At 40.0% G+C, this 27,635-nt stretch overlaps 5 protein-coding genes and 1 non-coding gene across 7 annotated transcripts in view; 4 read left to right on the top strand and 2 right to left on the bottom strand.

Annotated features, from left to right (window-relative positions):
- Window positions 1–2,440: 2,440 nt before the first annotated feature.
- On the top strand, window positions 2,441–4,115 carry LOC115047898 (promethin). Its single transcript, XM_029509112.1, has 4 exons — window positions 2,441–2,899; window positions 2,985–3,153; window positions 3,244–3,389; window positions 3,522–4,115. Exons 1-4 carry the CDS (start codon window positions 2,810–2,812, stop codon window positions 3,597–3,599), a joined length of 483 nt encoding a protein of 160 aa, XP_029364972.1. The 5' UTR covers window positions 2,441–2,809; the 3' UTR covers window positions 3,600–4,115.
- Window positions 4,116–4,617: 502 nt separating this feature from the next.
- LOC115047380 (ER lumen protein-retaining receptor 2-like) lies at window positions 4,618–9,488 on the bottom strand. The gene is made up of 5 exons (XM_029508269.1): window positions 9,234–9,488; window positions 7,323–7,423; window positions 7,079–7,237; window positions 6,692–6,944; window positions 4,618–5,950 (listed from the first exon to the last, which is right to left on the bottom strand). Exons 1-5 carry the CDS (start codon window positions 9,322–9,324, stop codon window positions 5,916–5,918), a joined length of 639 nt encoding a protein of 212 aa, XP_029364129.1. The 5' UTR covers window positions 9,325–9,488; the 3' UTR covers window positions 4,618–5,915.
- Window positions 9,489–10,388: 900 nt separating this feature from the next.
- LOC115048141 (immunoglobulin superfamily member 6) lies at window positions 10,389–13,029 on the top strand. The gene is made up of 6 exons (XM_029509451.1): window positions 10,389–10,536; window positions 10,819–11,142; window positions 11,223–11,317; window positions 11,403–11,453; window positions 11,626–11,736; window positions 11,873–13,029. The coding sequence occupies exons 1-6, from the start codon at window positions 10,455–10,457 to the stop codon at window positions 11,924–11,926; spliced, it is 717 nt and encodes a 238-aa protein (XP_029365311.1). The 5' UTR covers window positions 10,389–10,454; the 3' UTR covers window positions 11,927–13,029.
- mfsd13al (major facilitator superfamily domain containing 13a-like) lies at window positions 12,188–17,092 on the bottom strand. Its single transcript, XM_029509450.1, has 7 exons — window positions 16,619–17,092; window positions 16,032–16,346; window positions 15,495–15,923; window positions 15,005–15,159; window positions 14,809–14,892; window positions 14,447–14,590; window positions 12,188–13,990 (listed from the first exon to the last, which is right to left on the bottom strand). The coding sequence occupies exons 1-7, from the start codon at window positions 16,784–16,786 to the stop codon at window positions 13,849–13,851; spliced, it is 1,437 nt and encodes a 478-aa protein (XP_029365310.1). The 5' UTR covers window positions 16,787–17,092; the 3' UTR covers window positions 12,188–13,848.
- A 377-nt stretch (window positions 17,093–17,469) lies between these two features.
- On the top strand, window positions 17,470–24,714 carry cdr2a (cerebellar degeneration-related protein 2a). 2 transcript variants are annotated; one of them, XM_029508440.1, is made up of 7 exons: window positions 17,470–17,692; window positions 19,284–19,396; window positions 20,757–20,905; window positions 21,134–21,301; window positions 21,799–22,113; window positions 22,280–22,553; window positions 22,858–24,714. In XM_029508440.1, the coding sequence occupies exons 1-7, from the start codon at window positions 17,614–17,616 to the stop codon at window positions 23,137–23,139; spliced, it is 1,380 nt and encodes a 459-aa protein (XP_029364300.1). In that variant the 5' UTR covers window positions 17,470–17,613; the 3' UTR covers window positions 23,140–24,714. The 2 variants fall into 2 exon arrangements, with proteins under 2 accessions (XP_029364300.1, XP_029364299.1); XM_029508439.1 differs by having other exon boundaries at window positions 22,277–22,553.
- Window positions 24,715–27,628: 2,914 nt separating this feature from the next.
- trnal-uag (transfer RNA leucine (anticodon UAG)) overlaps window positions 27,629–27,635 on the top strand; it is an 82-nt gene continuing 75 nt past the window's right edge. The window contains exon 1 of the tRNA in view: window positions 27,629–27,635. This exon is cut by the window's right edge and continues 75 nt beyond it. This is a non-coding gene — a tRNA (tRNA-Leu).

Below are 27,635 nucleotides of genomic sequence, written 5' to 3'. Positions count from 1 at the left end.
GTCAGATAATAAGTCATGGCCGTTAAATTGTCAAACTGAATTTGAATTTTTTCCAACATTTGTTGATGTGTTTGCTTGAAGGCTCTTCTGTCTTCTTTAAATGCTAGTATTCTATAATATTAGGAAAACTGCGTGATTTGAATACATTTTATTTAGTCTCTCTTTTTAACATACCTAAATCATGGCCAGGAATTAATGTGTATATTTATCTCACAGCTTCAATTTGCCTGACATTTCCTGTTACAACTGTCCATTCTGTGCATATATTACTGCTACGCTGCATCCAGTCAGCCAGCAGTGTGCACTGAGGACACAGCAGACCTTTACATTTGCTGCCTGCTTAACTGATGAATGTGGACGTTTCACATCTGTGACAGAAGATGAAGCTTTCACCCCAAACTGATGTCTTCAGATGAACATTTAATGACCAGCCCAGCCCCATTGGTGAAGCGGTGGTGCTGTCGAGTGGGTCAGCAGTCAGAAATGATGTGATAAAGCTTTGCAGCAACCTGCGGTTCTGGCTGCAGTGAACTCCAGAGTGCAGCACAAGACGAGAGAGTTTCTGCTGCGAGAGTCATTGAAATGAAAGTCTGCAATGGAAAGAGACAGCGGAAATGTACAGATGGGAATACCTTACATAAGGTTTACGCACAAACACACACTTGCATATACACACACAAGTGCACAAAAACATACATATACACACTGAGGCACAGTGGTTCACTGAGTTCATTGTGTTTAGCAGTCTGGAGAGGTGGATGCAGCCTCTCTACTTCTCTCTCTCACCAAATCTTTCTCCTGTACTCAATACAAAAAGAGAGTGATTAATTAGCATGGCCGGCAGCAATAAAGGGTCCAAATAAGTTGTCATCACCGGTCCCTAGGGTGTCTCTCCGTGGTGCTGTTCAAAACAGATCACAGCCATTTTCCTCACGAGGACCGTATGTGCTCACATATATCTAACGCTATCCTTAAAGCACGAGGCTCTGAACTTAATTTGTGGGCAGCTGTGCAATGACCAGCAATTCTAATCTTTGACTGAAGAAGTAATCAGTGCTGGTGAAGTTCAGCCATTTAATAGTTTGATCAGTGTCACTCCTCACAGAGAAATCTTGTTTTTGACATCTAATAGCAGCACAGACCGGAGAGGGGGGAAAGCACAGTCATTACTTTCAAGGAGCCATTTCATTCCAACAGCACTGACATTAACTGGGGACCCCCTCTACTGGACCTCTGGAGAACTTCTGCTGCGATTTCTCTCTTTGCAGAGCAAGCGTGGCAACAGTTCAACTATGAATCACCCTGTGCAACTGTGCATGTTTCAAAGGGTGGCAGGTGCCACCAAGGTTCGTGTTGTCTGCATGGTTGTGCGGACAACAACTTGGCTGCTACATGCAAAGTGCTGCATGTTAATATTTTGTATATATGTGGAATGGATTTAAAGCCTTTTTTGTTTTAATACAAAACAGCAAGACATTGGTCATTTTAAATAAGAAAGTAACAGTGTCAGGAATTGCACAGACAAATCATTGGTAATTCATCGCCTGTCCAATGCAGACCATTGGTGTTTTATGGCACAATTAGGGAAAAGCAGAGAAGGCTGGCCATGACATCCATCATAATTAATGACAGCGGTCCGTTAATGAAAATGATGAGCAGGAAATGGTGTCAGAGTTAAAGCAGAAGATATGTGGTGAAAACACACTTGGGAATTAAAGATAATGTGAACAGGGAATGTTTCCACTTAAAGGCAATAGGAGAGGATGGATAAAAAGTAAACGGAAATATTTTCTTTGCAGTGAAATCAGAAGTGATGAGGCCATAAATGGTGCACAGTTCTGAAACTGCTTTGACACTCGTGTGAGCCACAGCAGAGGGACCGTTCTCCAGAACACAGTTTATTACTTTATTAATGCCGTTATTAACCATATGAATGTTACTGTAATTTATTACCACCACAAAAATCATTAGTTCTATATTTTTATTTAACAGTTTTGTTAGTCATCACTTTGACTTTGACTTTGTAAGTGAAAGTTCATGACACACTGATCAGAACTCTACTAATTGAAATCTTAATACGATATTAGTATGAATTTCCACTTAATAAATACGCCACTGTTTCCATAATTATGAAATGAAAGAAATGGATATTGATGTATGACTTAATTGACTGTATGTATAAAAAGCAGTTGGCACATGAGTTGCAGAAACATTAACAAAGAATTTATCGTCTGTTTTCTAAAATGTGATTTTGGTTTTTTCAGGTTAACACGTTATGAGTATAATTTGATCTCCCACCGTGTCATATGCGGTGCTGCACTGCACCATTCCTGATAAACACCAGGTGGCAGCATTAATATCGACCAGCCTTTCAGAGTCTCTTCCAGGAATCCAGAAGAGGAAGAAAAAGGAGGAGGGGGAAAAAGAGGAAGAAGGTGTGTTTGTGTTTGTGAGAGTGTGTTTGCTGCTGCTGTTGGAGTATTTAGGGAGGCAAAAGGACACAGTTTCAGAGGTTCGAAGCTGACATCTAAACTTGGGTTGCCACATTTCTCAGGTCTGTTTGGCTCATCTAAACTTTTTAGTTTAGTGTTGTCTGACAGTACTTGGCAGCTGAACCTCTGCACAGCTGTCAACTCAGAGCTAAGTCTTCTGCGAGAGTCACTGAGGTTCAGGTTCATCTGTTCTGTGCCGGTCCTTTTCATTTAAGTGTAAATGATCATCAAACAAGTATAGCTCTGTGAAGTTGGAGTGATTTTCATCCAGGACACCAGCTGTGGGATTTTACCAGAAGAGATTTGTGAATTTGGAGATGCAGAACAACAGCCATGCAGCTGAACTCCAGCAGCAGCTACAGGGAAGATGGAGCACCCTGCTGAACCGGCTTCATAATGACCCCAAGGTGAGCCAGAGTTATTACCCTGCATCTGTCAAAAAAGTGCAAACATATGTATTTTTAGAAAATCTAACTGGCTGATGTCTTCCAGGTAAAACAGATGATGGAGACGAAGTTCGGCCAGTACCTGAGCGGCCATCCTGTCGTTGCTTTGACAGTGCTGGTGTTTGGGGCCATGGCTGCACTGCCTGTTGGACTTTTCCTCATGTTTGCTCTTGTAACCATTATAATGTCAGCAGTGGGTTTTGTTTTCTTTGAAGGTAGGTGGGCTGAGGTCACAGTCAGACTCTGCACTGTGATGTTTTGTGAAGCGGCCACACGCCTGACCTCTTTCTTCCCATCTCCCTCAGTGTCCCTGTTGTTCGTGGGTGGCCTGACTCTGCTGTGTGTGCTGTCCGGCCTCGGCTTCTTCTCTGTCATGGTTTCACTCATCTTCAGTGTTTTTTACACCACCATCTTCAACATCCACAGCTACTATGATCCACGAATGACAAAAGTAATGTTGATTGCTATATATGGAATGCTTGAACATATCCTCAAAAATGTTAATATCACGCATTCATCGTGCATTCATATTATCTTGAGACGCTGTTATTCATTTCATTCTCTGCTCCTTTATTCCTACCAGAAACATAAAGTCCTGGGAAAGGAGAGTGAGAGTGAAACTTCAACTTCAACTCCAACAAAACAGGAGGAAGTGCAGTAGCTCCTTACCTTCTTCAATAGTTTAAAGGAAGCTTTAATCAGCACTGTTGAACCTCCATATTCTGGGATTCAGAAGACAAGGATATGTGAATGTACGTGGCCTGACTCTAGGATCTAGAGTAAAAGATTTTTTTTAAGTACAAATGCTGATGTTTGTGTAAAATGTCTAACTATCAAATTGAGAAATGACACGATCCTAATATATGGTATGGTGGATATATGACGCCTAGAACAGTCAAAGACAATCTTTCAATGTCCAGTTAGCCAAATATTGATGCCTTAATATCATATGTCCACATATTTCAGAATGGCAGCTCTTTCCTTGTACTAGAGAAAAAATAAGTGATTTTGGTTTCCACCCTGAAAATGCCATCTTGTTTGTTTGCAGATATTTAATGTTAGCACCCTTTAGGCAATGCAGATGCATTACAAAATAGTTAGATGTGTTTGTTTGCTGTTACCTGTAACAGAGTGAAGGTCTTGCATTCTTTAGACTGTGATGAATTAAAGCTCATCCGAAAGAAAGCTTGCTCTGATCTTCTGTCCAAACATCATATTGGTCTGGGTCTATTTATGCCATCTAACCTATCAGTGGGGTACGAATGATTAGTAGATATGTTTCCATAAAAAAAAAAAGAATTTACAACAAAAGTACAACTGAACTTTAGAGGAGACTCATATTCCTGTGGGACATCTTGTACTGTAGGATGATGTGGAAAGGCAATTACTCCTTCATTTATTTAACCTGGCTGGTGCTTCAATTTAAAATGCATTTTGAAAAAAAGGATATAATATACTTTGAGTAATGTTTTACCCAAACGTGTAAACTAATCAACAGTGACAAACATGTTTTCTCCTTTTCTGTTTTCAAAAAAAGAAGAAACTGATTTTGAAGCTCAAACCTTTAGGCGAAATACCTGTGAGTAGCAAACTTCAAATAGAGCTGCAACAGTCATGTTAAGAACACAGTGACACTGGAGGGTGATAAAATCTTTAATGGAGGTGATATCATGCAAAAAAAAAAAAAAAAGAAAAAAAAAATCACAAAAATTTAAACAATCCTTTAGCAATGGCAAATTTGAAAAAGTTGACATTAATAACAGACCTTGAGATTTAATAGAAATGCACCCACTGAACACCATGACAATCTCTACTCTTTACTGCCCCAAACAGTTAAAACAGAAATGTCACAACCAATCGAAATGATGAAGGATTCTCATGTAAGAAACCTGCACAGTTCTCATGGTGTGATAAGTGTAATTGTTGATTCGTTATTGCTTTTCTCTCAGATTAGTTACGTCAATCTTGACAAGACACTGTCAGAAGGTGTTCAAGCCTCTGTTTCTGCGGTGCAGCAATGATAGAAACAAAGTATGTGCTGTACCTACATCCAAAATATAATGTAGAGTTGTTTTAAGATTGTATGAAATCTATATTAAAGCTGAAGAACGATTGATACATTTTAGCTTCTTAAATACACTAAAGCTTAAAAAAAAAAAAAAGATCTTGTGAAAACTTAAATTCTAAATTAAACACCTACATTTGAAGATAACACCTACGACAAAGACTGCTGGCATTACAGTTAAGTACTTTATGGGTTACCTCTTAAACTGAATTGGGTTGTACATACAAAAACTATTTCTGATTTTAGAAGAGAGAAAATCTTTAAAATGCTGTCTTTTGTTATTTCAGAGAGAAATGTCTTTACAAAACTGAAGTGTGTGTTGTACCATTAAAAATGTTTTGATGACAGGATATATGTGTTACAGCAAATGCAAACAATTATCGCAGTGAGAAAAAAAAATAAAATCTTGACATTAACAAAAAAATACTGTGAAAAAATGGACATAATCCTGATCAGGCACTAAGATACATTACTCTTTATCGCACTCTTTAATAAGACTGTACATTGTGCATTTCATTACCAAGTCAAACATGGTATTTCTCAGTCAACCTATTTGTGACATTATAAAAATATGAAAAAAAAAAAAAAAAAAAAAAAAGCGTGTACACCTCACATGTAAAAAAAAAAAAAGAAAAAAGAAAGAGCCTTTTTCTCCTATTTAAACAGCAATGAAAAGAAGTTTAAGGCAAGATGCTGAACAGAGAAATCCAAAGGTCGATCTGGGATGATCTTTGTTCAGCTCTGGTGTTTGGTGGCATTTACCAGTTCCATCAATAATCAAGAAGACTAGTGTTTTTCCCCATAAGTTGGCTGTCCGCCTCAGGCATCCTTTGCTATAGGTCATGAGATTCCTTGATGTCATCTCCAAACCCCCCTGAGTCTGCTGGGATTCGCCATCACCTCATCTGGATTTTATGCTGGCAGACTCAGCTTCTTGCCTTTCAACACTGAGGGATGCAAAAGAGATTAGCCATCAGGAAGGAGACAAAGTACTGCAGTCCTCTTCCATTTAATACTTCCAGGAAGCACAGAGCCCCAGGTACAAGTACACTAAAAAAGGCCCCTGTGCACATTCAAATCTGAGGAACTGTAAAGATTTAGAATTAGACAAATAACGACAGAGGGTTTGAGTTTCATTTTCTCACAGAACAAGTTACAGTTGTGTTGTTCTTCATAATTTACTATCATGTACATCCATGGGTGAAGCAGGATATCATCCACTTTGAAACGGATGTACAACACTGCTTTCTTTCATGAGAGCCTACAGAGCAGGCATTTTGTTGCACATCCAATAGAATTTGTTGAGTATAAGAGAATTTGTTGAAATCTGACATTTACGCAGTCAAATTTAATGTGTGGCTTCAGCCATCTGTGTTAGCAAAGTCAAGAGCGTGACCTTTTTCGTACAAATTTCCTTTTGTGCGTTTCCTGGGACAACTTTTCCTTGTAGAACTACTGTGGAGAGCTGATGCAACAAAGGATGAATTATGTTCTACCCACCGTACTCAGAAAACTCAAAACATCTGAAAACAGGGAACTAAGGCTATGGATTTCTACCTTTTCTTCTTGAAGTTAGTCTTCAGGGTATGCAAGCATTTTATAACCCCACATTTTTACCTTCTTACTCTGACCGAATAGCAAACCAAAAATGATGTGTACTGTTATATATCTAGAAATAGAGAACTCACCTTTGGTGACATAAAGGTAGAAGAAGTCACAGTAGAGGACAGTCTGGACCACGCCAGCCACAATAGCAATCATGTCAAAGAAGCCTTCAAAGTAGAAACGCCAGATCCAGTTGAAGAGATAGAGGGCTCGATACATGCCCAGGCAAAACAGGTAATGGGTGGTGATTGTCTCTGCTTCACCAGTCTTGCTGATCATGAAGAGCTGTGGCAGGATAGCAACTGACTCCAAATAGATGGAAAATGTCCAAAGGATCTGATGACAGAAGTTTAATTTTAACATTAAATCAATTTTCTGTTTATAAAAATGATAATACATTCAGATAGCAGTTAGTTCCTAATCAATTATATAAATCACAGTTTGAAGGCAATTAAAGAGGTTGGACGCACCTCCAGGAAAGAGAAGTCATGGTTGATGAGAACAGAGAGACCTCCAACAGGGACAACCAGGAACTCAACTCTGAAACTGTCATGGTTTCCATCATAGGTGGCCCTGAATTTCAAGTAGATCAGATAGACTGTGGCATATGAGCAACCGATGTAGATCACCTGGTAAACAACACAAAATCACACGTCATTCGGGGTATTGGGAGAATGGCTACTGGTCAAGCCTTTGATGTGGCTGGTGTCTTACCTTCATGCAAGTGTTATAGAGGGAGATGAAGGAGGAGAACAAGTCCAGGTAGCGTGTGGTGAACACAATTGCAAAGAGGAATTGGCTTTTTCCTGAGATACCTTTAACCAAAAAAAAAAAAAAAACAACAACAAAAAAGCACATTTACCATTTAGTTTTAAAGTATATCAAAGCCATGAGCAACTTCAGACTAGCTTCACTCTCTGGAGGGCTTCATCTGAATTCTTTTCCTTATCAGACAGTGACATCTACTGGAAAAATTGTGAATGATCATACTCAACCTTAGACACCAATACAATAACATTATTTCTTTTCCTTTTGGGTATATTTTTATACGGATAAACTAATCAACTGTTAATTTCAATAGTATTCTAGTCTCTAGTAGAAAATGATGGATTCTAAATAAAAACCCCAAAATATAAAAAGTTTCATGAAAGCGAAAGAGGATATGGAAAAAGACAATACAAATGACATTAGTTTGCCAGTGTAACCCTCACCCACACAAAGTAGTGCCTCTTACTAAACAATTTTGGGTGTGTACAAGGACATCACTGCCAGATACTTCCACCCCCTGACCCTTGACATAATCACTTTAACCTAATGAGTTAAGCATTTTGTTCGATTCATTGAGGGAAGCAAGGTGGTCCCTTGATCAGCGCTGTTCTCACTCTACAGCATGGCTGTGGTTTTCCTGCAGAGGTTCCAGTTTTTTCCCATAACACTACAAATGGATGTCAGGTGAAGTGAAAACAGTCTGTGGGTGTGTTATTCTGCTGAAACTCTTAAGATTAAGTTCAACTTTAGCCCAAAGCATAATGGAACAGTCTTGTTCCCTCAAAGCTCAGGAGAAGCTCATCCTCCAGGTGACCCCCGTCCCAACATCATGTAGGGCCTGCTGCTGCCTGATTCATAGCACCTTGTGTCAGTAGATCTCTTTGTGATAAGGATTAATAGTTTTATAGTATCCATATTCTAGAGATGTGTTTGTGGTCCACCACCCGCCAGACTTGGTCAGAAACAGTACCACAGGCTGGAAAACGTTTTAGGCAAAGTTGTGATATTGCATGATATCAATTTGACTATAAGAAAAGTAATCAACACATGTGACACGTTTTAGAAATAAAATCTTAGCGTGGAAGCTAAACCGTGCAGCTTGGTGTCCAATCACTGTGCTTCTCTCAAACTATAGCACGATCCACCACTGAGACCTCACAACAAAAGGTGAAAAGACCTTTATCTGTGTCTTATCCAGAGTCCGGTTTACTGTGAAAGCACACGCACGTGATTGTTAAAGCTATTGTTGAAGATTGTTAAAGAAAACAAACGCACACGAACTATTTTGAGCTACTTCCGTAGCGCGTTCTAGAACGCCACGTCAGAAGCCAGACCAAAGGAATCGAGCACCAAACCTCAACAGAGCAGGAGCGAATGGATGTGCGATGTGGGGAGACTTCAGCAAAGGACACATTACAACTAAAACCTTTTTAATATTTTACTTTTACGTTTTATAAGCTGCAGACAGACCTAACTGGACTACACGCACTCTGGGCTCGCAACTGAGTCAACACAGTTAACTCGCACTTACACAGCTTTTTTTTCTATATTTGATTACTGTTGCCTCTGACTTCGCTTTTATTTTAATTTCTTAATCTTCTTAATGCAACATAAAGTGTTGCATTAAATGAGAGACTGTGCACTTTCTGTTTGTTACATTACAGTTAACCCGGCGAATGCTAACGCTCTTAGCCACTGGCTCCAATGAATGAGTGGGACACGTTAGCATGTGGCTACCTCCGAGGAGGCAGAGCATTGTAGGGGGGAAAACAGACGATTTCTGCCACTAAACGAGTAAAGGTTTATCAGGGACACTGCACTGTAACACATGTTACTGAAAGTGTAGCCAGGGCTCACCTGCACACGACCTGCTTTTCCATATTTTGAGCAGCAGGATGATGATAGCAGCCAGATGAGAGAGGTCCCCTGTCAGTCTGAAGACGTTCATGGTTGCAGGATGTGGAGGCAGACACAGCTGAGAAAATTAACGCAGATGTCCCTTTTTCTGCTCGGACGTAGATCCTTTTTTTGTTTTTACACGGAGGGGCTGGATGCTGTGAAAGCTTCTCCTGCTCAACTTGGTGGCAAACCGGGCTGCGGGTATATCCAGGAGTAAAAATATGGCGAGGGTGCAGGTCGACGTGGAAGGGGGCGGGAGTAAGCGCACAGAGCGATTCTGATTGGACGAAATAATGACTGACAGCGCGAGGCGACCCGCCTTTACCGGACTGAGGCTTGGGGGACTGAAAACTTGAGCCGACCAAATCCTGCGTTGAGGAACGGGGACTGGGTGGGACCAGCATATCTTTCTTATTATTATTATTTTCATTATTTTATCGCTGCAGGTGTTGCACGAACTAGTCATTCCATTTTTCTGAAGTAAAAAAAAGTAAAACATTGCAGCTTCAAAGTACTCTCTAAAAAGTGAAAGTATTGCATCCAAAAAGATTACTTATCTAACCCACCCCCCTGCAGCAGTATTTTGTAAATGTTCGATGCGACACAATTACCCATTAATTTAATTGCATATTATCTATTTATCATTGCAATTTTTTTTTCATGATTTTACTTCACTGGTGCTTCTCCTTTTTGAGTATTTTGACATTTCACATTTCCCTCCTTTAATGGTCACATTCTTGTTTTCATTATTCACGAATGAGAATGTTTGTACAGTGAAGGTATAAAAATGAAAGTGAATGAAAGTGAAAGCACACATTTGTTTTCTTGAAATGTTGTTCTGTCAGACCCCAGGAGGACGAACGTTTTAATCACAGCAAAGGCCAATGGGCATCCAAATGTAATAAACAGTAAACTCTGCCTGCATACAAATTTGTACTTACATTTTCAGAGGTGTATAGTGATTAATACCTGTCTGGTGCTACGACTGATTTCAGACTCAGAAATGTGTTATTAAATCCCGAGGGAAAACTACCTAAAAAATAGAACTGCCTCAAGTTTATAAAAGCTCAGTAATAGCACTCAGCTGCACAGTATAAGAAGGAGGAACTGAGTGATGGGGAAGAGCAGTAAACCTACTTCCCATGTTGTCAGCCATTTGATAACATCATACAAAGGATCATGAGATTCACAAGCTGCCAAGCTACAGACATGGGGCGCTGGTTTTGGTTTTCCCTCCTTCTCACCCACTGGCAAGTGACAGGTAAAATGTTTTTCTTTCATCTGTCCTAGGATTAGTACTTTATATATTTTTCAAAATTTTTATATTTTTTATTATTATTATCCTGATGTAAAGTGTGTCTTGCTCCTGTGACATGAGAATTTCCCAGTTTGGGATCAATAAACTACATCTATCTGTCTATATTTAGGAAATAATGTTTTGTAATTCTAATTTTGCACATCAGTAATAAGAATAAGACATTACAGCTCCAATTCAGAAATAGTTCAGAAGCTTTTCTTAAAATAGTCAATTTAATATTTCCAGAGAACGCAGGAACAAAAAATTGCATCGTAAAACAGCAAGAGGAGGTCTGGGTGAAAACTGGAGAAGATGCTTCTGTGGAATGTCATGTCAGTTCAGAATGCTCAGCCGAAGTCTCAAAACAGGAGTGGTTTGTTTTTAAGGAAACCTCCCATCTTCGTCTCAACCTTGAAAACTCTATCAAATACTCCCTGGAAAAAAAAGCCTTACACATCCAGTCTCTCAGTGCTAATGATAGTGGGATCTACCACTGCGCTGTAGTATTTGTAGGACAACCAGGGAGTGGCAGACAGCATGTGGGACCAGGTACATACCTTATAGTGACAGGTGAGTCTTTTAAGAGAAAAATATATTTGAATGGTTGAACACATAATGCCTTAGTTAAAACTATTTTTCTTTTGTAACAGAAAATAGAACAACAAAAAGAAACATTATGTGGTTATCATTTGCCCTCCTGGTCACCTACAACATGGCATTATTAACACTTTTCCTTTTAAAGAAGGTACATCATTTGCTCATATTTGATTAAAATTCATACAATGCATTATATAGTACTGTGAAAATAACAATGTCTCCTCTGTTGGCAGTTTGACTGTAATATAAACTTCAAGAAGAAGATGTTTCACAAAGCAGGAAAGGTTGTATATAAGTGTTTTCATTTTTGCTTTGTTTCTGTGTTTTAACTGTTTGCCAAATACAGAAAGAAAGAAAAGAGGAACAGGAACCATGAGCCGTTTTAGGCCCTGGCCGTAAAAGACTCTTACAACAATATGAATGTATTAACACATTTCTCCTAAACTTCTCAAACAGAACAAAACAAGCAAAAAAACTAAATTTCGTGATGTTCTGCAAGAAATGAACAACAAAGGGAATGTGAAGCGAGCCAAACAAACTGCAGGTAGAAGCCATTCTGAAGTTGAGGTAAATCTTGCAGCATGTTATGGTTATTTGTAGTCACGCTGAATGATTGGCTAAGAATAAAACTTCTGCATACCTTCTGCATTTTCCCACTTTTCGCAAAATTTGCCATTTCATACATACTTGACTTTTGTGGCAGGCTGCAAGTCCCGGATTAAGCCACTCAGATGATGAAATCTATCAAAATTTTTAAGTGTTGGCCAAGGACATTCCAAAACCATGAAACACCTGAGAAGAAGATACACGTGTGACTGGAGAAGGCAAAGGATGCAAATTAGTTTTGTGCTTGCTCACCTTTTCTCATGAAGAGGAACCTAAATAACAAAACAAGGTGCTGAGACAGTTATTCTTTTCTGCCTCAGTAGTAATAGCAGACATGCAGTCCGTTGATTTTAATTACTCCTGGGACACGTTTAAGAATTTGTTGTCAAAAACTTTGTCAGTGTTTACATGGAAAAGCAAGAACATCCAATTCAATTCACAAGTGCAGCTGAGTCCCATTTAATTATTTCAATACAGTATTTTTGCAGTATTTAATGTTAATAAGAACCCCTGCTATATATTCAAGATAATATGCTGTTTAGCAGGAAAGCAATATTTGTGAATGGTGCCTTCAAAAATTGAGAGTGAAAATGTAATTTCAATTTTTAGGCACAGATTAAATGGATGAAACATCCTTGTTGGTTGGACAATGTTAAAGGTTGACTGGAAGGAAATATTCAGGAAGGAAAGATTTGTCACTTTATGTCCAGATGATGCAATTATTCATCAACACACTTGTGACTCATAAGGAAACCATAAATCTTTAACTGTGTAAAAATACAAGCTACATTCTTGTTGTTGTTTTTGCTTTGTAGGACTTACATTTAATTAAAAAATATATGATTCAATTTTATCATAGGAAATTGCTCATGTCAAAAAAAGCAACATTACAGATGACCCTTTGTTCACAGCAGATCTATGGTGTTGTATTCGTTCTTATTCTAAACAATGAACGAAACATTCACGGTGAAGCAATATTTAGCTTCTTATGTCTTACGTTTTTGTGGCATCATGCTTACATATTCTGTGTAGTCATTGCCATCCATCTTTGTATGTGTATCTTTTTTCTCCACATAATAAAAGCTGTGAAATTATCTGTGGAGTTTATGTCAAGGCTCTGTGTGTTTGAAGTGTTCAGGCAATTTTCTCTCTGTAAACCGAACATCTGTAACAGTATGCACATATCAAAGCATCAAGCTAAATGAAAGCACTGGCTTGAGTTAAAATTGAAATTTTATCTATAATTATTAAAAGATTATGACATTGACTGCTTATTAATACTTTTCCGTTAGTGTTTTCCAATGAAATTGTGTGCATGTAAAATGGTTAAATAATGAAACTGAAAACAGAAACCAAACAGTTCACTGAATCGGCAATATACAAATATGCAGTGCAATAAGAGACTATTTCTCCTTCTCAGTTCACTTTCACTCGTTACTCACATCGAAACAAAAAACTCATAACTGACAAATAACGGGCCATTTGATGATGTGATGCTGCCAGCATTTGCAATGTGCTTGTAAGCAGAGCTCGCAATCAAAAATCACAGCTTTTAGCATTTCGTTATCACACAGAGGGATATAATAGAATGGCATACTGTAATCATGTAAAATGAATACATTTGTCAAGATAGTGAGCTAGTGGAGTCCCAAACTCGAAAAGTATCATTGGCCTCTATGTTGTTACCTGTTTAAGGCATATGGAGGCATATGGAGTACATACAATACAAACGAAGACATCAGTAGTTTTTTTTTCACATAAAGTAGTTCAAGGCATCAACAAAATGTATAAGGTTATTAAAAAAAAAAACCAAAACATCAATGGATAACTACACAATGTCTTTGTTGGTAAGAAAGGTCCTCAAAGAAGTAAGCCATATTTTCTTTGCATAGATTATTATTTTACTCTTTCTATTATCTTTTATCTATATATCAACCCTTTACAGTAACTGCCACCCTGGATTCCTTCACATGCACAGTAATTTTCACATTCCTTTCAACACAATCCCTCATCAAGTCAAAGAATAATCTAAAAGAAGAAGAAGTGTCATTCAGCTGTTGAAAGGAACTGACGTTAGCCGTCAATGTACTTTGTGTCAACTGTGTGACTGTTGCGAATGGAAAAAGGCTTCCAAGCCAGGACTTGCACAGCACCGACACAAAACGGCACCAGACACACCAAGTAGAACATCACACTGTGGAGGCTCTCCAGGGTGCTGCAAGGAAGAAGATTTCTGTTACAGACACAATGTGTTTATTTATTTATTTGTAACTGCTGTGATTTAGATATCGTTTCACTTTTTGCACAGTCTCATTATTATTTGAAACTGTAACTGTAAGCTGATTTTGTTTGCGTGATCTGTGCTTGTCACTCTACATAAAAAAAGAAAATCCAGGAGACATTTCTAACTGAGGATGCTAGGCAGATGGTTTAAAACAAACAAAAAAAAGTCTGATATGTGTCTATTATTGCTGTTCCTAACTTTCAGTCAGAACCCACCAGGCACTACATTTCAAATGTCTGACTATAAAACAAATGGCTCTAAAGAAGTAGATCTGACCTCATTAAATTATATTAGCAGTGGCCTCAGAGTAATGGGTAATATAGTTAACAATAACCTTGACTAGCTGAGGATAGACAAAAGAAAGAAAAAGAAATCCAAGGCCTGTACCTTGAATTTGAATCTCTCCCTACTTCCTTCAACTTGTCATATCCAAACTGGTTGAGTATAGTGAGCACTGTCATAGGAGCCAAAGACTGAGCTGGCTTTGTGAACAGAGCATTCGTTCCAAACACCATGGATGAGAGAGGAGAACTGCAGGCAGGGGAGAGGAGAACATAACAAAATGAAATTGTACAAATCAAATAATTTGATTGTGTTTTATAAATAAAAAATTACAATAGAAATCAGTTTCATGTTACGTAATGCTATCATTTTTTAAGCTGACAATTAAATGCAAAGCTTTAAATACGTATATATGTGTTGTATGTGAGTGACTCAGTCTGTGGGCTCATAATCATATTTGTTTTTACCTGCGTTTGTACTTCTGAAGGTCTGTGTCGATGATGTCCGCCAATGGCAAGCTGAAAAGGCTGAAGGCAGCTTGAATTATGACCCTGTATACACGATAAAGGTGACAATGAAGCTATGATTCAAACAAACTTACATAATTCTACAGAATGACTATTTCAAAAATGGAAAAATGTCAGAAATTGTTGAACCTCTTACATGTTAACTGTGAGGAAAATTGCCAGGATATAGTAGTGCTGTGGCCCAAATGCCAGCATGATGGCTGCCATTGCAACTTCCATGTAGAACGTGAAGAGGATGATCCTATAGTAGCCAACATCATGTAGCAGATGCTGGAAACTCAGCACCAGCAGCTGAGAAGGAATTGGGAACAACAGAGAGTGAATCCCTATCCAAGTTTGAAAAGTATTAGCTTGTTGTTGCATTGAGGCCCTGACATCTGAGAGAGTTGGTTGTCAAGGTAGCAACAAAAAGAAACCATAGACATATACGCATATATAATAAATATTATGAGGTAATGTGGATAAAGAAGCTGCAATTTTGATAGATTTAACCCTGTAAAACTGTCAGTATAGTCTTTTGAGGTAAAGGGAGAAGAAATGGACACATAAAAAAAGAAAAAAAAAAGTTTATTGGCAAATTTTGCCCCAGTGTCGTAGCTCCCCTCTATCTGTTTATCGAACAATACCTGTGGACAGATGAATCCTGCTCCATACATGATACTTTTGGCCAGAGGTGGAAGCACATCTGGAGGAATGAGGTGCTCCGAGAAAATCATGGTAAAATTATTAAAGAAAGCCAACATGAAAACCTGAAAGAAGTTCATGAGCACAAATAGCTGAAAGTCCTTATTGGTCAGGATCTGCCACATCAATGTTCGCAACATGGAGAAGGAAATTGCTGACTGATGCGAAGTCTGCTCAACACACCCCTCTGCCTTTGATTCAGATCCTTGTCTATCGAAGCGACTCTCACTGTGGAAGCCTGTATAAACCATGCAACCACAGCTGAGGATAGCAATAAGCACTGTGAATGCTTGAAAGGCTGATAAGTCTTCCATATTTCCAGACACCATACCACAGAAGAGGACACTAGAAGAGCCAATAAGAGAAGCCACCTAGGAATTTAAAAAAAAAAAAAAAAAAAAAGAACGATGTGAGAACGATGAAATTTGTGCCATGTTTGCATAGTTGCATGGAGAAGAACAATGGAGGCAAGTCTTCACCTGGCTGTACTTAACAAGTCTTAGTCGGCTCTGATGATGGCTGGAAATCTCCGCAAACAATGCACATTGTGCCAGCAGGACAAAAGTCAGCATGCCATCAAAAGCACACAGTGCCACAGTCAAATGTAAGCCGCTCAGCCAGTCACCAGGAGTGTAGGACCGCCACGGGAACCAAGCTAGAAGAAAAGCCAGTGAGTAGAGAGGAGCACCATACAGAATGGAGAGACGTCGCTGAGAGCAACAGGGCACCCTGGAGTTATCTTGCAGGTAGCCGAAGAGTGGATCATTGACTGCGTTCCACACCATGTACACGACCTGTGGGGCAAAATCTGATTATTCTGAATTTTCTTCCAAGCATTGTGAATGAGCAATCGATTAGTTTATCAACACCTGCAATAACGCTGAAATTACACTGGAGTCTTGGTCTTCTGCGCAAAAGTGACACAATCAATGGTATGAATTAATAAGCAACCTGAGCAATAATAAAAATATGTTCAAATTGCAGCCAGATTACTCAAAACGGATCTTTAACACCAGCTTTTCCACATTGCTTTGCAAAAAGGATCACGTGACGAGAAAATACTCACTTGTGATTGGTGGAACGCTCCCTCTGATATCTTGTACTTGTTGAGGAAGAGTTTGACATAGTAGAAGCTGAATATGTTGTTTATCATGGCAGCTCCCAGGGTGGTCATGGCATAAGCCAGAGCTGCAGGATTGAACCCAAAGTTGATCAGGTGCTGGAATACATTCATTTTGGTGGAACACACACCTGAGGCAGGTTTCCTCTCCGTAATTTAATAACCCGGAGTCCAAAGAAATGTTGAACAAAAACTATATCACGCTGCTGCTGTTTGGCATCGCTGATGATTACTGCTGTGACCAATAACAGCGGATCAGCTACATATTCCAGAGGAAACAGGGAAAGGCGTTCAGGACTGAGCTAGTGTTTTCGTTCACCTTGCTCATATTAATACAGCCCGTGCCCACATTAAAAAAATATCACTTCCTGTTGAACAAACGCATAAAGCCGTAAGTCGAGCACCGTCACCCCAAGAAGAAACTCCCGGAACCAAATTAAAAGACAGTCAAACGACATTTAACTACCCGCCCCCACCCTGATTGGGAGGGGCTTAGATGACACAAAAAGATCTGATTGGTCCGAGTCGTTCTTCGATTTCATTTAGTGCTTTTTGATTCGCCGATCATCAATGTCTGTCAAAGGAAAGCAGGAAGTAAGAAGAATGACAACAATTTAACACAAATAAAATACATCTGACCACTTTTTGAAAAGTTTTTTTTAACGGTGTTAGAGGTTTAAGTCAGTCTTTCTAAATTGGGAAAAAAACATTTAATGATTAAAAAAAACCAAACAAAACAAAAACTTCCATCTGCCACCTACCGGACGTTGTCTGGAGTCAGACGTTTGCCACGTTGCTGTAGAGACGGCGGACTTATAGCTGAGGCTCCGCCGGCAGGATGAGCCTCACTTCACCGAAGGCACGGCGCCGGGCGGCGGACGACTTCCAGCCGCCGAACTAACACACAGCTTTCTGTCCGGCGGTAGCTCACGGCTGTTAAAATGCTGACCGACGTGATTTTGGAGGAAGAGTTTGACAAGAGCGGGGACTCTTGGTACGACCCGCAGGACCTTGAACACGGTAGGAGCCGGACCGGCCGAGGTCGCACCCTTAACCTGGTCCAACATCATCCATCAGACAGCGGGACAGAAAGGCTGCAGCATGATCAGCACATCACCAGCCTTTACTGGAAGTGTTGTGGCAGCTGTTGGTTTTAAGGACTGATTCAGTGTACTGATGACATGACAAATGAGCTCAACAACAACAACAACAAAACTAACAAAAAAATCAAGAGACTCCGAGATTTCTGCCGAGATTCCGGACATTTTTTCAAAATAGACACGTTTGCATCAGAAATCTGAAACATGAAAAGAAAAAAAGCTGTTTTGATTTTTTATTGTGTGTATTGTTATTGTAATTTAGTATATCATCAACAAAGCAGCCGGGGCAGCACTAAACACGACGACTGTGAGAAGCGGACATGTTTTTGCGTGTTTTCTCACATATTAGGTGTATATGTCTGCTTGTGTTGGCTGATGGGTACATAGTGCTAATTTTCTTTTTTTGTCCCCTTTTCATTTAACCATGCAGTGTTTGGTGTTGTTGTGAGAAATAACTTTTCCCACAGGGAAACTCACCATCCCCCTGTACTCACAGCTGAAGCAACACTGAAGTCTATGGCTCCTCTTCTGTCACACAGAATCACACTAGTCATGGGGTAAAAGCTGAGACATCCCGAAAGCCCTGCATAGCCAGGATTTCCTGAGGCGCTTACTGGTTTTGTGTATTGTGTTCTCTGATAAGCTTTTGTTCATAATTAATGTTCATGAATTTATGGAGCTGACAGGACCACAAAGGTGTGTTTGAGATAGATGTATCTGCAGCACTTTATGAATCACCAAGAGAGCAGGCAAGTCACAAGCATTAACAGCCATGAATAAAATGCATGGATAAGAATGATAAGGATCTGCACTGGATAGTCAGATTTGTACTGTACATTGAAAAATAATGGATTGGTTATTAGATGTGGAGTATATTCAATGTTCTTCCCACAGTAAGAGGTGTGTTACTGTGCAGGGCTATGATAAATATAGAAACGAAAAATAGAAGAACAATGGACAGTATTGGAAAGTGTAACACATTGCACAGATCTGTTGGAGCAGGGAGCATGGCTTCCTGTAGCATTCCTCAGCTGAGCTGAATGAAGCGGACGCTATCATGCTCTTTGAAAAGAAGATTTTTAGGAAGTTATGTGAGGTATTTTCTCATAATGGATAAGTTTGGGGAACATCCTTCCCTCTGTTACAAACTCCTCATGTCTCTGGGTTATTATTTAGGGCTTGCACATCATATTTGACTTAAACATCCTGGGGGATATTCCAATGATGGCCTGGAACATCTTTATCCACTGTATTTCATTGCATCACAATTACTTTAGAGTCAACAGTGTTGTGTTGGATAAGGTCCAAAAATGGAAAGAGTTTCGTTGGACAATGTGTCACAAGGAGATCCGAAGGCCTGCGATTCCCCAACACCAAATATTACAAGGCTGAGACATTTAGTTGTGTTTGTGCGAGAACTGCATTATCTTACGTGTATATCAGTTGCCTCTGTTTGGGCATTGAAACTCTCTTGCAACTCGTGTTTACATTTTTCCCCTGTGTTTTGACAGATCTCCATTTGGCTGCAGAGCTGGGGAAAACCCTCCTCGACAGGAACCACGAACTGGAGCAGGCCCTCCAACAGATGTACTCCAACAACAAGGAGCAGCTGCTGGAGATAGAGGTATGTTTGGGTGGGACTAATCAGAGGACTTAGCCATATTACTTTCACCATATAAAACAAGTGTTGATATATAGTATACCGGCTGCTGTCCTCACATCAGTCTGTGGGTACTTATTGTGCCTGCATATAAGTACCTTTACATGCATGAGTCTACTATGGGAGGAAATTCACTAAGAAAAAAATCTGTGTGAACAGATCTAAAAAGCTCTTTCACTGGTAAGGCGATGTCATTGGGAATTTCTCTGCACTTTAAATAGGATGGAATAAAAGCTAATCCTCACCAGTCTGACCCAGTGAGTTGAATGTGTGTTCCCCTGGTCAGGGGAATTTGCCACTTTTTGTGAATTGATAAAGAAATAAAGGTGTTAACTGGTCTCAATTAATCTTAATAGGTTTTGGTTTGTTCTCAACTGATAAACAGGTTTAATAGAACAAAATAAATAATATAAGTTTGATTTTCATGTGGTTTGAGCATATCTAGAATTAATATATGGATAAGATAACTAGACTCTTAGCAGTTTCTTGGTTTGTGAGTGGATGGTCAGAACTTATAGACACAATCAGGCTTTAATCAACATTTAATTTTAGCATATGCAGACAATGCTGATCTATTTGAGTTTGAGGACATGGCATTCAGCAGATCAATAACGGTAAGAGCCTTATTGCTTACAGTAGTGAGAGGGCCAGTGCCTTCAGGGTTTATTGAGGCTGATACGATAATCCGCAGACATCTCTCTGGTCCTAATGTTGTGTCCACTGTTGCTCTCACTCCCTTCACTGTGACTGTCTCAAAGCTTCCATTCACCTGAGCATGGCAATGAAAGAAAGTTATTTTGTTCATGTCATTAACTCAGTGTATATATAAGCGGAAGTCAAATGTCATTCAAATATGACCCATGTTCAGTGGATTATCAGTGTTTTTCCCCTGAGTCAGTTTCCAGACTGTCAACTGGCAGCTCTCTGTTTCTAAGAAAGCTTTGTCTGTGTGGAGATAAAATACGTCAGACTGGAATATAAAACCAAATTTAGAAGTGTGTGTGATATCCTATCCTTGAAAGATTCTGTTCTTTGTGTGGCTTTAAAGTTTTCAAATAATCTCATTTGTGATTTGTTGCTCCTGCTCCACATTAAGATATTTTCATTTAAATCCAATTATTATTTTAAGAATAATTTTAATTTAAGTTAATATATAGATTGTTGTTTCACTCTGTATTTTGTGATATCTGAAAAATACAAGCCCCTGTCATGTGAGAAGCTGAAAACAACCACTTCATCTCTACGAAACTAATTGATCGACATTATCAAGGATCTTAATTAAATGTTAAATTAAATCTTAAAGGTTTCTTCTGCTTTGCACCAGTATCTAACAAAGCAGGTGGACCTGCTGCGTCAGATGAATGACCAGCATGCCAAAGTGTATGAGCAATTGGACTTGACTGCCAGGGATCTGGAGCAAGGCAACCGGAGACTGGTGCAGGACAACCGCTTGGCCCAGCAGAAGATCCATAGGTCAGTTCCTCAGTAATATTGCCCTTTGAATTATATCTGGCATTGCTACTCACCTGGCAGCAATGGACTGGTGACCTGTCCAGGGTGACCCCGTCCTCGCCCAAGGTGAGCTGGGATTGGCTCCAGCACCACCTGCAACCCGGAAAAGGATAAGCGCTTATATATGAATAAATTAATGCTATTCAATGAGGCAAAAAAAAAATTCAATAAACCTCTTTTCTACTACAGCCTAACAGAGACCATTGACGGGCTTCATACCCACATGGAGGACCTGCAGACTCGGGTGGACGAGCTCAGGGCTGCCCAGGAAGAGAGAAACAAGAGAGAGCAGCGACGCAGCTTCGCAGCGCAGAGTGTGTCCTGCCTCAAAGAGCTGTATGACTTACACCATGACAGGTATTTGGTGTTTATGTAACTGCTCACACTCTGTTGTGTAGTGCCAATAGTAGACCTGTGACAGACCAACTATTGCCTCACAGGAAACTGCATAGCTGGTCCACTTAATACTGTGTGATAAAGACACTGAGGGTTACCTGGAAAAAGGTTGGGTGTACAGTAATAGGTTTCATCAAAAGCAATATGTTTATTTCCCTACCAATAGACCAGAAAAGTAAAGGGTAGTTGAAAGAAAAGAAATATGAACAGCTGCTGTCTGTTGCGTTTCAGGCCCTTCATGTTAACGGGCCACCTTCAGATTGGGCAGAGCCAGACTTCTCCAGACATAATCCAAAGGATGAGGAAATTAATCCTCCCTATTGTCAGCAATCTACAGATACATACATCACTATTAGCAGATTATATTTGCTGCCTGTGTGTTGTTTTTTTCCCCCTTTGTTTCTGTAAATAATGTTGCACGTATATCACTCGTCCTTTTGTGACCTTCTTTGCTGCAGGCACCTTGCCCATGATACTCTGCATATTGGCGGTCTCTGGTCACCTCAGGGCTCTTCCAATGATCCAGAGAGATACCAAGACCCAGAGGAAGAGAATGTGGCTCTTCAGAAGTCCATTCAGACCCTTCAAGTTCAGATAGCTGCGGAGAGGAGCCGCAGAGAGGCTGCAGAGCGGGAGAATGAGCTGACAGCCAGGGAGAACATAGGCCTGGAGCAGCGGCTGTCACTGCTGGCAGGCTGCTGGGCCAGGCAGAAGGAGCTGGAGGCCGAAGTGGAACAGCTGCGGCTTCTGTGGCGCGCAGACTGTGCCAATAGGTTAGAACTGAATTAAGTATGGATTAGGTTTCAGTTGTATTAACTGTGTTTTTATGACTTGACTGAATTGATTATAACACTTAAGCTTTTAAAGCACAAATATTGATCAATTCCAAGTATCTGATTTCTCATTAATTGTCCCTTCCTCTCCAACTAATGTCAGAAGACCAGACCAGCTGCTGCTGCCTGATACAGTGTTCTTCGCCTCAGAAGAAAAACCAAGCCCAGGGCAGAGTGACACAGAGGAGAAGGTTGAAAATGACGAGGAGCAGAGAAGATACAGCCGACAGAGGTGTAACAGTGATAGCGTTCTGAGAGCGACAAACCCAGATGAGATTCGCCGTGGTCACGAGCAGCTGTGTATAAGGCGAGCAGAGGCAGTGAAACAGAGAGGAATCTCTCTGCTCAATGAGGTTGACGCACAGTACAGCGCACTCCAGGTGTTGTATTTTTTACCACATTTGGCACAATTTATGCATGAAATTTATGAAGAAAAAATATTTTTGTTTATGCCTGTATTGTTACTATATACAATGACAACAAAATTGCAGATGATCTCCCAAAAACATCAAAAAAGATCATGCTGCATACATGCACACATACACACGAGAATATATAGATTATATATGCACACACTAAGTTTTCATTTTAATACATTTCTCCTAAGAATGCAATCATATTGTCAGTACGCCATATTTAAAAGAAGAGGAATATACTTCCCTAAGTTATGTGTGTGTTGTCTAGGTGAAATATGATGAGCTGTTGCTGCGATGCCAGCAGGCGACAGACGGACTCAGTCATAAATCTGTCCAGACATCCAGTAATTTAATTGGAAGCATCCGGACCCGCCGTCGCCTGTCCAGCTCGGCTGCTTTGTCCGATCTGACAGTGGTACTGGAAGACGGCCAGCAGCCTGAGTACAAGGCTCTCTTCAAGGAGATCTTCACCTGCATCCAAAAGACCAAAGAAGACCTTGCAGAGAACAAACGTCCTGACAGTGAGAGTAAATCCCAAAGCTCTGCTTAATGATTGTATTATTCTTCCCTCTGGAATGTGGGATAGCAGTTCTTTGTGTCTGTAAAAGATTTTGGCAACTAAGAAACTCTGGTGTGGCTTTGAAATCAAAAGATATCCAGAAGGTGCTGATGCAATAAGTTCACCTTCGTCTTTGTGCATTTCAGACACACTGCAATCTTCTTATCTCCCGTCACATTGACCCCCGAATACTTTTGTCATTTGGCACTGTTTCATTTATTCCGTCCTTATCACAATATTAGTGTTATAAAACTTGTTATATAAAGAAGCTGACAAAGGAATACATTCCAAAGTACAACAAGAAATATACAAAATTATAGATAGTAAAGGAAGTATTGTAGTGATGTTTATTGTTATATTTGTACGTACTAATAAAGCTTTGACGGATAAACTAATCTCAATTTCAGTGTGTAGTTAGACATCAAAATCTACAAGTATTATGCTAAACTATAACAATACTCAGTGCTATAGTCAGTGTGAATAATGTTAACTCTGTGATCACTCGATCATTTGGTGCTCAGGAGAGAATTGGATGGATTCATTAGTTAGTGCGTGTTGATGTAAGTTGTAGACATAGCTGTTATATATGATTTAAATAAACAAAGAATGTTGTAATAGGATGAAAAACTGAAGCTATGTAATAACTAAAGACTCAGGAGTTTATGATAAACAGCTTAGCAGCTATTGTGAGACAGTTTCCGTAAGTTGGCAGTTGTTGGTTGTTGGTTTAGTGCACTCGTCGATATTGTTTTTCTAATGGTGGGTGCATTCTTTTTCAGGTCTGCTCAGAGTTTAGCTGCAGCCTGTTTCTTTATGCCAGTAGTACACATAATAGCTTTGAACTTTTTATGACTGAATCACAGTTTGCTTTATTTATTTTTTAATAAGCTTAAGAGTTTAAAATGTTATTTATTTTCTTTATTACTTGATATTTAGAGCAGATTATTCAATGGAGAGTGACTGGAAGTGAAACTAAATGCATACTGAGGTGTTTTTCTGTGCTTGTAAATATTCTGTCTGACACAGGTGATTGGGGGAAAAAAACTGATGGCAAGGTTAATGAAAAGCACAATTGAAATGTTCTTGTTTATATACAATTTTTGGTGTCTCATATTTTCAGAATTCATCACTGCTTTCAGCATGAAACATACTTTTTTGATCTGGTATGCAGAAAAACCTCAAACCGTTTGTTCTTCTGACCCTGTCTTTTAAATCTAGATATTATGGGATCTCTTAAGAGTCAAAAATATTCAGCTGTTATTGGGTGAATTTTAACATATCTCATACTGCTGACCGTGCCCTCAGTGAAACTGCTGATCTGAGTTAACCCTAAGACCACAATACTGTTGTGAAGTTTGTCTTGTCACTCTCACTCTCCAACTGCCATGTTGGATAAGATGCCTTATGTATGAAACAAAGTTGGGACACTTGGCAATATGTTGTTTTTGAAGCTGTGAAATGTACTGCATATTGCTGCAGCAGACATCAATGTATGATTATAGATGTCCTCCATGAAGACTAACATTTTTTTGCTTGCAAAAAACTAGTAAAAACACTGATACAGGAGTCTGGTGTGTATTATTCGAGTTCAGTTTCTATAGCGACAGTACTACAACTGGGACATCGGTCCCTCAATGTGCTCTGTGGCTGTGTGAACAATTAATGGGACTTTGTCTCTTTCTGTGATTAAGATTTATGTAACCGAGATTTCTCCAACCCCACTTTCAGCTAGCCCCCAATCCATTAAACCTCCAAACAAGGGGATTGCTTACCACTCTCACATGGAGGGGCACGTCTTGGCAAGACCACACATTCATACAAAGGCATCAGCAAAGGAAACAGCAGAATTCAGAATTAGACTAAATACAGCAAGAAGAGAAGTGGGTTCACAAAACTACCTGTTTATTCCTGCAACATGTGGCAGACCCAATGAAATTACTTGTTACCCCCGAGTCATACAAAAGATTTGTTCAAAATGAACAAAGTTCACGTTCCTCAGAACAGAATCAACAGAATCGTCCGAACAGTTTAGGGAAAGAGGTTGAATTCTTAGCTAAGTGTAAGTTTGACAACAGTTTACTGTCTATGAATCAATTAATCAAGGTGACTGGCAGAGACAGCAACACGAGGTAACACACAGCACAACCACCACAGACCTGCACGGAGTTTGATACTGTGTTTATTGATATAATATATTACAGCACCTGTATCGTATCTCCCAGCCTCTTTTGCCTGCTGTTCTACCACTGGATGAGGGTGTTTTGATGGACTTCAAGAAAATGAATGTCTGTCCCCTGCATCACCAGAGCATTCCCAACCACAAGCTGTCTGATTCTACCATAGTCCCTAAGAATTAAGGACCACCTCGAATCAGCTGTCTTGCCTTTCTTCAGTGGGTTTGGAGGCAGATCACAGAGTCTTATAAAAATGTTCTCTACCAACCGACTGCAGTCAGCCCACTGGGCAGATGGACAACTTGCACCCAATGAGCAATGGGTGGTGCTCTCCACACCAGACATCTTTGAGGGCTTCTTCAGTGTCCTAAACCGGCCACTCAAAGTCTGTCCCCATGTCGAGCTACATAAACCCCCCGCTGCTTACCACCTTCATCTAGGGCCTACCACAGTGATTGTGTCCGCCTGCTGGTTGCAGAGACAGAGAGAGGTCTGATCCCGAAGCTCCACCAAGTACTCTGCCAGGCTGTCCACATGCTGGTACCCGGGGATGTTTTATTTTCAAAAATAGTTAAGAGCTAGGCTCATGCTTATACTCCTGCATTCTCAAATGGGCACACTGTTACTTACCATTTCTTCATCTTCAGCTTGAATATCAACTCCAGCTACAGAAGAGGAAGTAGAGGGTAGAGTGCTGGAGGCCAGAGCGGATGTGCCAGACCAGATGTAATGGGGAAAGGTCCTTGAGTCGGAGAGGCTGGAGCGTGAAGGACCTCCAGCAATGTGGGATTATCTAGATTATCAATGAAACCCTCATCTTCCTCCATCTCATCCTCCACATCATGTTCCTCAATGAGCTGTCTCCTCTGAATCATTTTGTAGTATTTTAAAACTGTGTTACATTGCCAATGAGTTCATAAATGCTTAAGGGGTTAACGGGAGGGCAGACCGAAGGGCGGTGCCACCTTCCTGCCTACCTTGAAAGATGTCTGTGGATGTCGCCATCAGCAGGGAGAGAGACACCCTGGGGCTGAAGCTTTACATGTTTCACAAGTTAACATGTTCGTTAATGTTAATTCATAGGATCCTTGCCTTTTATTGTTTTTAATACATGTCATACTTAGGAGGGAAATGTATTGTGAGAGGATGTATAGTGTATACCTTTTGATGCAGGTCATGCCATTTCTTCTGCCTGGGAGCTGGCCTGTTTCCCTCACCAGCAGGCCAGACTCCAGCGCTGGCAAACCTCCTCAGGCGGGACGTCCACTCTGAGTCTGCCATGGCCTTGTGGGGCTTTGATTTGGAAACTGTGCCTTTGGTGGCATAAATGCATGAAAACAACACACGTGCATGAGCATGAGCGCCAGACTACTGGCCTTTTAATACTGTAATAACCAGCCAGTGGTGGCATAAAGGTTCTGACCAGGTGAGAACTTTAAATCCTGACATTCAGTGAATCAAAATGGCAGCATTACACGACTGCAGTCAGTTCATTTGAAAACATGAATGGACAAATCTGACAACATGACACAACGGGTGAAATTACATTTACACTTAAAGTTTTATCACACGACACTGTCCTAAATGTGTTCCTATACTCACCATGTCGATAATTCAATGTAAAGCGCTCCAAGCGTTTGAAGAATGAATAGTTAGTTTGGTGCACGCCCCCTTTCTGCGCCAACATTTCTCTGCCCTGATTGGTCAAATGTTGGAAATGCAGAAAGTCCACGACGCCGATTGGCTGACGAATGTTGGACTTCGTGAAGGTGATTGGCTGAACATGCGAGTGACGCATTTTTGGACAAACGATACACTATCAGTATTTTTATTGTTTCTTCTAATGTACATAATTATATTTTATCTGCTGTTTTTTGACCAGTAGGATGGCCCAAATAGACACAACACCAACAAATTCAGGAAGTGTTTCCAGAGGGAAACCGAAAAGGGATGGACAAGTTATCGACGCATTGTGACATTTTAAGTTGCATTAAGAAAACTGAACAAAACGTGTATTTCAGCCTTCGCTTGCAGTACTGCTGTTATTATTATTATTTGGTCGGACGCGAACTTCTTCGCCTTCTTGATCTGACCACGCGCTTCCTTTTCGCTTCGTGCGGCCTTTGAAAACATTTGTTTTGTGATACGAATACTTGCGAATTGATGAAGTATCCTCAGTTTTGTCTATTTGAATCTGCAATACAGCAGTAAAACGCGTATTTGGACTTTTTTTTTTATCGAAAAAATTCACGGATTGTAGAAAATGAAAATTGATTTAAATGTTGTCTGTCGATGTAGTGCTACATGGTAGCG

The sequence above is a fragment of the Echeneis naucrates genome, chromosome 8, assembly GCF_900963305.1.
Source record: "Echeneis naucrates chromosome 8, fEcheNa1.1, whole genome shotgun sequence".
NCBI lineage: Eukaryota > Metazoa > Chordata > Actinopteri > Carangiformes > Echeneidae > Echeneis > Echeneis naucrates.
This window is presented reverse-complemented; position numbering and strand designations above follow the sequence as displayed.